Below are 12,137 nucleotides of genomic sequence, written 5' to 3'. Positions count from 1 at the left end.
ATTAAAAAAATAACGGTGGCGATACGAAAACGCCGTTTGAACATGTTAAACAAACGCATATGTGACATTTTCAAAACGCCGCCGCACCAAATAATCGCCCCCAAACGGGCCCTAAAACATCTACTCTTCTAATCGAATCATCAGATGATCAACGTTTAATGTGACCCATTTATCTAAGACGATTCTCTCTAACTTTGTCTGTCACTGGAGCTACACCCACTCTATCATGGATATATTCCTTTCACATTTTGTCTCTAAGTGTAAAGCCACTCATCGACCTAATCATTCTCATCTCGGCAACACTTAACTTAGTTTTATGCTTCTCTTTTAAAGGCCAATATTCAACGCCATAGAGCATTGCAGGTTTCACCACTATTCTATAAAAACATCAGAAGTCCTGGTGAGTGTGAGTCACATTTGGTGAAATGATGTAAGCGTTTCATAATATGTTTATATTCATTCTGTTATTATAAATAGATTGGCCTTGTAATAAATAATACAGATTAACGAGCTTTCCTCTATACAATTTTACATCTTCATGCCATTTTACTTATCATGTGTCATGTATGCCATTATTAAATTTAAGTTGACAATATGTGAATTAAAATTTTAAGTTGTGTGATTTCAATATGACCTTAACAAAGTTAAGGGAATTCTGATTTTCAAAGCCACAACATTATCGAACACTATTAATAATTAGATTCATATTGTGTTCCTAGTGTCATTTGCTTATTACTAGTGTTTTAAAGCTTCGTTTCCCAGCTAAGTTTCTATTTTCTAACCATCTCACTGTGAACGTATGTCCACTTCAAATGCACTCTCTTAGAGCCCATTTGATTGCTTATTGTTAGAAAACTGCTTGCAGTAAATGATTTCATTTGTTTGTTCATTTTGTCTGTGAAAATGAAGACTTTACTTTTGACGAGTTACATTATCGAACGCTATTAATAATTAGATTCATATTGTGTTCTTAGTGTCATTTGCTTATTACTGGTGTTTTAAAGCTTCGTTTCCCAGCTAAGTTTCTGTTTTCTAACCATCTCACTGTGAACGTATGTCCACTTCAAATGCACTCTCTTAGAGCCCATTTGATTGCTTATTGTTAGAAAACTGCTTGCAGTAAATGATTTCATTTGTTTGTTCATTTTGTCTGTGAAAATGAAGTCTTTACTTTTGACGAGTTTGCCAAGTATAAAACTCCTGGATTTTTTATTACATCTAACCATCTCACTGTGAACGTATGTCCACTTCAAATGCACTCTCTTAGAGCCCATTTGATCGCTTATTTTTAGAAAACTGCTTGCAGTAAATGATTTCATTTGTTTGTTCATTTTGTCTGTGAAAATGAAGTCTTTACTTTTGACGAGTTTGCCAAGTATAAAACGCCTGGATTTTTTATTACATCTGACCAGATGAAAGAATATATTAAATTCATTGTTTTCTGAACATGGTTTCAAGCAACCATATGTGCCACTTAGTTTTTCATAAAATTTGGCATGTTTAACCTTTTATTAGCTAGTGAAAATTTATAAGAAGGTGTACATCTTTTCTTCAAGATGTTCTTACCTACTCCTTGGTATTTCAATTCAGAAGACAGTGCTGTCTGCATATTACTTCTAATTTGACATCTTCAGAAATCTGTGACTATGAATTCAAAGAATTCAGAAGCAAATTGTGCTCAAGAACAGCGACTGCTTGAGGAGAAGAAAGCTAAGGTAAGGTTAATCAAATCCAGGTTTCCTTTATTAGCCATTTAACATTAGTATTAGTGTCAAATTTACTGTCCTTTTGTTTGAATATTCTTACCAATGAACAAGGATTTGGGTTGTATGTATTGTTGACTCCTTTAGGTGGGTGTCAAGCTTTGAATCCCCTTTGAAACATTTATTATTACTATTTTATAATGTGCGGTGGTTGATTGCATCAAGGCAAGAAAGTCTAATCCTGCTTCTGCGTTAGGCTACCCAATGCATGCTCGGGGGACCCAACGCTTGGCTGGGCATGGGCGACCCATTGCTAGGGATGGTTACCCAGTGCTTGGCTGTGTATATGGGTGATCCATCACCAGGGAGGGTGATCCAATGCCCAGAGCCTAGATGAACGTCTTCTGCAACAGAGTTGTAGTTAATCCAGTGCCCAAAAGGAGCACAACCGCGCCTAGATATGCTCGTTTCAATTGGAAACTGAGAGTCTAGAAACTTGGCGCTCTGGATAAGCGATTGGGTGCCAGAAATAGTTCGAGCAGTTTAAGAATTTAAGTTATCAGTGCGAAATTTGGAGTAGTTCTTGGCCGTGAGCGCACAAGAGAGAAAGACAAAATGTGCGATGAATGCAAAAAAACACGCCAAGTTCTGTGGGTGGATTTATGTGATTTTTTTTTTTGTGTAGTCGGAGGAGGAGCGTTCATAAGTTCCAGGATTATAGAGAGGTGTGTAGTCGAGAGAGGAGCGTTCATAAGTTCCAGGATTATAGAGAGGATTTGAGTGTAGTGTAATCCTCATTTCATAGTGAATTTTTTGGTATGACGTGGTTACATGATTTTTTCCTGTTCTCAAGCTTTTCCACATTAAATCTGTGTTTTTTTTTTGGATTTCTTATTTGTACGCTTATGTTCAATTGTTTGTTTTAGATCTCTCGAATCATTGTTTTTTTTTGCAAATCTAGGGAAGTGAATATCCTCCCAACAAGTGTTATCTGAGCGAGAGTTTTTTGAAGATCTTTGACTCGAGTGGGAGCAATGGCCGATAAAGTAAGTTACAAAGTGGAAAAGTTCAACGGTTTGAACTTTGTGTTATGAAAAATGCAAATTGAAGATTTACTATGTCGAAATAAACTATATTTGCCACTTAAATGAACCACTAAGAAGTCTGAATTGATGACTATGGATGAATGAGAAGTGTTTGATTGAACAACACTAGGTTTAATCTGTCTTTCACTTTCCCCATATGTTGCATTCAACATTATGAATGAGAAAGCTATGTTAGATCACATGACTGTGCTAATAAGGATGTATGAGAAGCCCCAACTTCATATGAAACTTTTTTGATGAAGTGATTGTTCAATATGAAAAAAGTGAAAATTAGTTTGGTGGGTGAACATTTAAATAACTTCAACATTGTGATAAATCAATTCTGTTTTGTGGGCAACAAGTTTGATGATGAAGTCAGGGCATTGACAATCCTATGTACTAGTTACGACGTTAAGCAACTCTTCATGTAATATGAAGCTACACTTTGCTGACATTGTGGGATTTGTGTTGAATGAAGAAATTCATAAGGAGGTGAATGGTGAAACTTTAAATTATGCATTGAATGTTGAAAACATAAAGAAATCTGGACAGGAAGATAGACAGGGACAGATTCAAGTCCCGAAGAGGAAAGTCTAGATCGGAGAGAGAAAATGACAGAGGTGAATGATGGAACTGCAGGAAGAAATGTCAATTCAAGAATGACCGTAAAGCTCCAAAAAAGATTGGTGGTGGAGGTCAAGATAGGAAACTGTGTATAGATGTATCCACAAATGAAATCCAAGCTGACTCGCTTATTTTGTCTCAACTTAGTATTGAATCTTGACTAGTAGACATGGTCTCTTTTCATACTTGTCCCAATAAAAAGGTGTTTAAAAACTACATTGAGAGTGATCTAGGGAAGGTGTATTTGGGAGATAACAAAGTCTGCAGTATTATAGAAAATGTGATGTTGATATAGGTTGTCATATGGAATAGTTTGGAAGCCCGGTGAAGTTAGACATGTTCCATGCTTAAAGAGAAATTTAATCTCGACGAGCCAACTTGCACAATCAGGGTACGAGACTACTTTCACTGTTGATTCGTGTAAGGTAACCAGAGGGGCAATGATGATGACTCAAGGTAACATTGAAGATACTTTTTACTTGATCAATGATATGCCAATATCTTTTGGTGTAGCTGGAACAAAGGCTGATGCAGGTCTTTGGCACCTCGGGCTTGGCCATATGATGGTTTGAAGTCCCTACTTTCTAAAAATATGTTTTAGGATTTAAAGTTTATAGTGGCAGATTTTGTGAATATTGCATTTATGATTAGCAAAAAAAAGTTACTTTCTCCAAAAGTTGGTCAAATGTGAAATGCAAAAAGCTGGAGTTAGTGCATACTGATGTACGAGATTTTAGTTTTGTCTATATAGATGCTCATTACTTGTCATTGTCGTTGATGATCACACCAGAAAGACATGACTGTACTTCTCGAAACATAAATACGATGTATTTGAAGTGTTTAAGAAGTGCAATGTCATGGTTGAGAATGAGACAGACTTGACGTTGAAGTATCTCATATCAGATAATGGTGACGAGTATCGTGATAAAAGGTTCATGCACTATTGTGCATCAAAAGGAAGTAGACATGAGTTCACAGTTTTAAGGACCCCACATTAAAATGGTGTGGCTGAGCTCATAAATAGAACCATCACACAACGTGTCAGGAGTATGAGGTTGCATGCTGGCTTGCTAAATTAATTCTGAGCAGAAACAATGATTACTATAGTTTATCTAATAAATTGTGGTCTGTCATTACCTTTGAATAAATGTTTAACTGAAAAAACTTGAAGTGCCAATGAGTTAAGTTTATCTCACTTGAGAGTATTTGTTGTTCAACATACATTCATATAGATGCAGGATCTAGAGTAAGCTTGATTCAAAATTTGTTGAGTGCACTTTCGTTGGATATAGCTCAAATGAATCTGGGTACAAATTATGTGATTGTTGGAATCAAAAGTTCATCAATAACAGTGATGTGACTTTCAATGAGCTGGAGATGTACAAAGATAGAAACATAACTCAGAATTGTCCATCAGTTACTTCTGAAGAACCTTCCAAATATTTTGAGATAGAAAATATTGGTAGTCGGGAGGTTGGACTAACTAAATACACTTATTCTGATGAAGCACAAGAAATTCCTCAGTCATCTGCTACTGAATTTAAGAGGTTGAACAGAGTCACACGATTGATACAGAGATATTCTCCTTCTTTGTACTATATTTTATTAACTGATAGTGATGAATCAAAGTGCTATGAAAAGCCACTCAAGTTCAATACTCAAAGGAGTGAGATTTTGTTATGAATGATGTGAAGCAACACTGAGGTCAAATCAAACTTGGGATTTGACATTATTATGATATGAAAAAATGAAACTACACAACAAATGAATTTACATGTTGAAAGAAGAATTAAATGGTAACATACCTTACAAGACAAGACTTTTTGTGAAGGGGTTTCAACAGAATGATGGGGTGGACTACTCAAATATTTTCTCATGTAGTGAAGTTGGCAATTATTGAACTTGTGTTAAGCTTTGTAGCAGAGGATTTTCTACATGTGGAGCAGATGGATGTAAAGACAATCTTCTTACATTGTGATATGGAAGAGGAAGTTTACGTGGTGCAACAACAAAGATATGAAGTTCCAGGGAAAGAAAACATGATCTGTAGATTGAAAAAGAGTATTTATGGTTTGAAGCATTCCCTAAGACAATGGTATAGGAGGTTTGATAAGTTTATGTCAAATAGTCGGTCAAGCAGATCACTGTTGCTTCATAAAAAAATTTGGTAATTATTTTATCGTATTTTTGTTGTATGTGGATAACATGCTGATTGCGATAGAAGATATGGAGAAAATCAGGGGTTTGAACAAACAATTATCAAGGGAGTTTGAGATTTAGAATTTAGGTCCGATCAAGAAGATCCTCGGCATGAGAATCAGCAGGGAGGGGTGTCTAGGTACAGGAAGTTTATCTCAAAAAGAGTATATTGAGAAGATCCTACAATTTGAGTGAAACAAAATAAGTTTGCACCCTCTTCAGTATGTACTTCAAACTATCTAAGGAACTTTCACATGAAGCAAAGAAAGCATAAATGGGAAGAACTCCATATGCTTATATTGTTGGAAGTTTGATGTATGTGATGAGAAGTACAAGACCAAATATTGCATAAGCAGAGAGAGTGGTCAACAACTATGTTGGTAATCTATGGGAGCATAATATAGAGGCGGTGAAAGGGATTCGTAGATACTTAAGAGGAACAATCAACACGACACTTTATTTTGGAGGTACGAAAATTAATCTAAATGGATAGATAGATTTTGTTCTGACATGGGATATTAAAGATAGAAGAAGTGCAACGAGTTATATCTTTATTTTTTGGAGTACAACAATGAGTTGGGTTGGTAACAATGGATACATTGTTATCACTTAGACTACAATGAGATGATTTGACTGCAAAGCCTTATGACAGAATTGGGCTAGTAACAATGGATGTGAAAACTTCATAGTGATATATGAATGTTATTCATCTAGCTAAGAATATAGTTTTTTATATCAAGACGAAGCACATTCACCTAATTTATCACTTTATTCATTATTTTCTAGCAGATTAGTAGCTATTCTTGGAGAAGATACCTACAGCTTAGAATTCTGCTGATATGTTGACTAAAATGGTTGCAACTAAAAAATTGAAGCTATGCTTAGCTTCAGTTAAAGTTCAAAAAAATTGAGATCGGGGGTGAGCTACATTACAATATACTACTATAAATATTGTGCAAGTTTGGAGGACAGGTGATTGCAATCGGTGTCCAAGTGAGAGATTGTAATGTGTGGAGGTTGATTGCATCAAGTCAGGAAAATCAAACCTTGAATTTGCATTGGGCGACCCAGTGCTTGGCCAGGCGACCGACACTTGTCTAGCCATGGGAGACCTATTTCCGAGGAGGTCTCCATCACCAGGGAGGGTAATCTAGGGCCCGGAGCTTAGATGAACGTTTTTTGAAATAGATTGGTGTTTTTGAAGTAGAATTTGGAGTAGCTCTTGGAGTGCATGAATGAGGGCAAAAGATAGAATGAGTGGTGTGTGCAGAAGAGCATGCGAAGTTATGTGGGTGGATTTCTGTAATTTCTCTTATGTGATAGAGAGAGGAGGAGCGCTTGTAAGTTCCATGATTGTAGATAGAATTTGAGTGTGGTGTAATCTGTACGTTTCTCCTTATTTCATAGTGAATTTCTTGGTGTGATTTGACTCCGTGATTTTTTCCCGTTCTTTGGTTTTTCCACGTTAAATCTTTGTGTTCTCTTTATGAGTTTTTATTTGCACACTTCTGTTCAATTTTTGTACTTCAGTTCTCTCAAATTGGTGTTTTTTTTGCAAATCTAAGGAAGTAAATTTTCTCCCCACATATTTATCAGCTGTCTGTTGTTTTTATAGGTGTTCTTGGCATTCATTCAATGCTAGTTTTTATTTTTATTTCTCAGTCTCTGAGTTTTTTCTTATAATCTTTAAAGATCCGTGAAGTGAGAAAGTTATTGGAACCAGTGCCAGAAAAATTGTTGCTCTACTGTTCTGATGCATCAATTGCAAGATATTTAAGGGCAAGAAACTGGAATGTGAAGAAAGCTGCTAAAATGCTGAAGGAGACATTGAAATGGCGTCTTGAATATAAGCCTGAAGATATAAAATGGGTATGTGAACTTTTCCTAATGAAATCCAGTAAATACCTCACATATACTTCGAATAACAAATTTACAGTTTTTTTTTCTTCTTAATGCCGGATATTCTAAAATGCATCCATCCAATTGAGCATATATTTATTTTATTTTGTACAAATTGGCAAATGGCTTGTCCTAATGGCCAATGTTCATTGGCTACATATCGGAAGGCTTCCCTTGTTTGCAGAGCCAGGCTAATACCGTAATTTTGAATCTGCAAAAAGGATGAGAAGTCTAGATTTTAATTATTTTTTAAAGTGCTTCACAATTAACTTCTCAAAGTTCTGATTATTCCTTCTTCCTCTCTAATTTTTCATTGAAATTCATTTTTTTCTTTTCTAAGAACTATTGATATGGAAACCAGAGTCTAAAAAAGGAATTGTGTCGGTATTTCGAAAAATCAAGCTCTCCCTCACTTGAGACAATGTTAGGTAAGATTGAACATTTCAAAAAAAAAAAAAAAAAAGACGGCGAATAGGTTTTATTGGTGGTAGGGTCAAAACATCGATAACCTTTTCAGTGGGAGGAAGATATATTTAATTGAGAGGGGATCAAGTTTATTACGTGTCAGGCTGTGTTTCAAACAAAGGTTGCGCCCCCAAAATATTTGGAATCTAATAAGAAGAAGAACCAGCTAGTAGGAGAACATGACATCAATACAGATAATAGCATTTGAATGTTGTGGATTTTTGTGGGAACTCTATTGATGAGGTAGGTAGCGATAAGGACGGCGTCATTCCAAAAATGTTTGGGAATATTAGTTTGAAACATAATGAAATAAGTAACTTCGAGAATGTATCTATTTTTTCACTCTGCTATCCCTTTTTATTGTGGGGTATCCATACAAAAACTATGATGGAGGGTGCCCTTACTAACCAAGAATTCTCCCATTATAGAGTTAAAGTGCTCATGGTCATTGTCGGTCCGAAAGATTTGAATAGCGCTTTTGAATTTGGTTAGAATGAAAGAGTGAAAATTTTGTAATAGCAGCTTCAGATTTATCTTTTAATACGTAAACCCAAGACATTTAAGTGTGTTCATTAATTAGAGTAAGGAACCATCATTTATTGGCATAGCTCGAAGTTCGAGAAGGTTCCCATTAATTACTATGAATAAGTAAAAATGGGAGGAAGGAGTGGAAAAAATGGGAGGCAGGAGTGTAAGGATGAAGTGAATATGATACACTTTGATGTTCAACTAATTAAAATTTTACATTTTAAAGAAGATAGATTTTTATCAATAAACACTAAGGATACAATTGTTTTAAATAATGAAAGCAGAGATGACCCAAACGACAATGTACAAACATAATTGGACATGTGGTAGAAAAGGAAAAACTGCAATTACGAGATTGAGTGCTAACATCATTAAGCTATTTTCTTGGAAAAATAGAGGCCCGACTTCCCGCTTAGCAATTTCAACAATCCTCCCCAAACAACGATCCTGAGAGCCATAAAAATCAGGGAAAATATAAAATTCGCAATCAAGATAGCATGTTAACATACTAACCCACAAGATGTTACACTTAGGCAAAGGAACGTGTAACACGGATTTTAAAGTTAGCTTGACTACTAGTAAGACCGACCATTTACATGCAATGAAATTAAAGGCACCTTCAACAATTTTAATCGTATCTCGCCCAAAACAAAGAAAATACGATGAGAAAAAATGAGAACACTCGGTCATGTCTTCTGCGGCACTTGAATTGTTAATCCTCAGACCCTAAGAGACAAAATTAATGAGAGCCACAGAGACGTCACCTTGACTAACATGAGAGGTCGATGAGCTAGAGAATGACAAGAACCAAACAACTTAATCAAATATTTCACCTGACTTTTAATAAACTCCTCGAAGCGGAATATTTGGTCGAAAATTTATTCGTCAGTTTTCGAGTGGAGCTTTCAACACTTGTCAAGAATATAGTTGGGTTTGTGGAAAAAAATCACATGTAGAGTGATTGGCTCAAGACGTCGTGGTAGAGTATGAAGTACTGTTGGAGACCAGGCCTGACAGCTTGGCTGAAATATTTGAGTTGACGAGCAAGACAAGTCTCGGGCTTTCTTGGCGGCGGATCTCGATGAATGCTTATCGCGTTGAAGGAAGAGGGTCACGACCAAATATATGGCTGCGGACTTCATCAATATTCTTGTTCAGGTCAGCCTGAAATTGACGCACACGATCCTTTCCAAAATTTTATAGAAGAGGGAAAGATCTGTGGGTGAGACCCAAGTGTATTCATAGTAAATATCACATTCCGTTCATAAAGCAACCAAGTCGTTGAAGTATTGGGTCACCACCTTCAACCTCTGTTTAGCCTTGCGGACCTTATCAGAAACTTTATAAAGTAGTTTAGATTTTTGTAAGTCGGAGTAGGTATCGTGAATGACATTTCATAGGGCACTTGCAAACAGAAAAACAAGTAAGAACAACCAATTGGGGTCTCCTTAGAATTGAATACTCATGACATAACCATGGAGTTCTCCACTTCTCACACATATGTTGGGTCAGTCTTACAAGGTTCTCGAATTGTACCTGTGAGGTTGCTGAATTTATTCCGACCTTTGACGAACAACAAAACAGCTAACAGGCCACTGGAGGAAATTGAAACCGTTGAGTTTTCGAATGATAATCAGGAAATTCATGTGGTGTTTAGGTCCTCTGGTTTGCAAAGGGATTGAGGTAAATGTCGAATCTCCGGTGGAATAAAGAATAACGTCGGACGGAAGCTCAGAGATGGAGGAATCAACCATGGCTCCAACAGAGTAAAAGAAGATGATTGGTTGCCGAGGCACGAAAGGAGCCGATCCTTGCATTTGGCAAGCTGCGGGGAAGACTTTCCATTTGTAGGAGTTAGTTTCAGTTGGAGGAGGGACTGCAACTGGGAATTTTGGCTGCAGGGAGGAGTACCGACCTCGGAGAAAAAAATGAAATGAAGATTTTTTATGCAGGAAGAAGCCAGGAAGGAGGCCTGAAAGGAGAAAAGGGGCATGAAGGAGTTCCAGCTGCAGGAAGGGGATTTGGCTAGACAGTTGGATGTCTAACGTCTAGGGTAAGATCTCTTGCTCTGATACCATGTAGGTTCAGAGCATTGAGCAAAATACCTTTATTTATATTAAATGATGGCTTAAATATTACTGACTAGAATTCTAGCTTAGGAAAAAATTAACTCCTAGAATTCTAAATTTTGAAAAGAAATAATACCCAATATTACAAACATCAAATCAAATAAACTAAAAACAAAAATTCTTATAACTAGCCAAAAATAAAAGGAAATACATAAATAGGAAATAACTTAGAAATAAATAAAATCCTAATTTAGTTTCTAACATTAAATACTAGAGTTAGCTACCCTTGCCTTGTGGAATTGTGGCTCCCTTCAATTCAAGTATGTAGCTAGCTGCCTGTGGCTTGCAAAATTATGGCTCCCTTGTGTTCTCTATATAATTAACTCCATTCAAATTTAAAATAGAATTTGAAGTCCTAACAATACTTCATATTATCTCCTAAATGGCCGCCTTGATTTTCCATCATATTAACAATAAACCTCCAAAATTTGTATTTATCCAATTCTAATTTTAGCCACTCTTCTATAACCTTCTACCATGCCCCATTTTTTATAGTCAAATGAGACATAGTAGAGACGGGCAATTCAATAGACATATTTTCCACCAATATTCATCTTAACTTCACTAAATAAAATTAAGTGAGTAAAAAATTAATCTTTTTAGATCATTTTAGAACATGATTTCACTTTCTTAATCATTCATAATCATTAATATAGAAATTTGCATATTTTAATTCATTAAAATAGACTATTGGGCTTTTAAGGAACTCCATATAAAATTTATAGAACCAAAAGTTTTAATTTACATGATGCACATCTTTTTCTTTATATCAAACATCCATAATTGTACATCAGAATTATAGGATGAAAGTTAAATCTAGGTCACCTAATTACTGCCTCACCTACTTTTTTTCTTTTAACTTAAATTATAGTCAATATGATATTGGATAATTTAAAAGCATAGTAGGTTAAATAAGTTTATTATATGATTACAAGAAATGAAAATAATAATATTCATCTAATTTTTTTAACTAACTTGAGCATTATCAATCACATGCATGATTAATTTGTTGCAGATAATTATGGGAAATCAATGAAATGAAGTTCTTTGATTTGGTTTTAATTTGTATATGTAACAAATTTGTAATCCTAATTAATTGTTTTTAAATCCATCACAACGTCCACTTCGATGCTGCCATTGCATAGGGGTGTAAACGAGCTGAACATGAGTGAGCCCACGCTCAACTCGTGTTCGGCTGGTTTATATTTTGAGCTCAAAAAGTGTGTTCGTGTTCGACTTGTTTGCTTAGTGAGCTGAACACGAGCTATTCACGAACAAAGAGTTGTTTTGACAACCCTAATCACTAATCACATGGTCATTAGATGTTAAGGGTTGGGCCAATATTTAAAAATTATTGTTTATATTAAAACATCATTTGAATCTAATTTAATAATCTTTATTCTATTTTCTTAATTAATACTTTCATTTGATTATAAATTTTTGTAGCCTTGTATATATATATATATATATATATTATGAAAAGCCCAAGGGGTGATTTTATTGAG

The 12,137-nt window shown here is 35.5% G+C and overlaps 1 protein-coding gene across 1 annotated transcript in view; it reads left to right on the top strand.

The window, feature by feature from the left end:
- The first annotated feature begins 1,569 nt into the window (after nt 1-1,569).
- The window catches only part of LOC110024108 (random slug protein 5-like), a 36,610-nt gene continuing 26,042 nt past the window's right edge, over nt 1,570-12,137 (top strand). Inside the window, exons 1-2 of the mRNA XM_020723878.1 lie at nt 1,570-1,715; nt 7,304-7,480. Coding sequence (XP_020579537.1) covers nt 1,647-1,715; nt 7,304-7,480 — 246 coding nt within the window. The 5' untranslated portion in view covers nt 1,570-1,646. The remainder of the gene's footprint in view (nt 1,716-7,303; nt 7,481-12,137) is intronic.

Source organism: Phalaenopsis equestris, unplaced genomic scaffold (genome assembly GCF_001263595.1).
Source record: "Phalaenopsis equestris unplaced genomic scaffold, ASM126359v1 Scaffold000247, whole genome shotgun sequence".
Classification (NCBI taxonomy): Eukaryota; Viridiplantae; Streptophyta; class Magnoliopsida; order Asparagales; family Orchidaceae; genus Phalaenopsis; species Phalaenopsis equestris.
The sequence above is the reverse complement of the archived record's forward strand: the minus strand, read 5'-3'. Positions and strand labels throughout refer to the sequence as shown.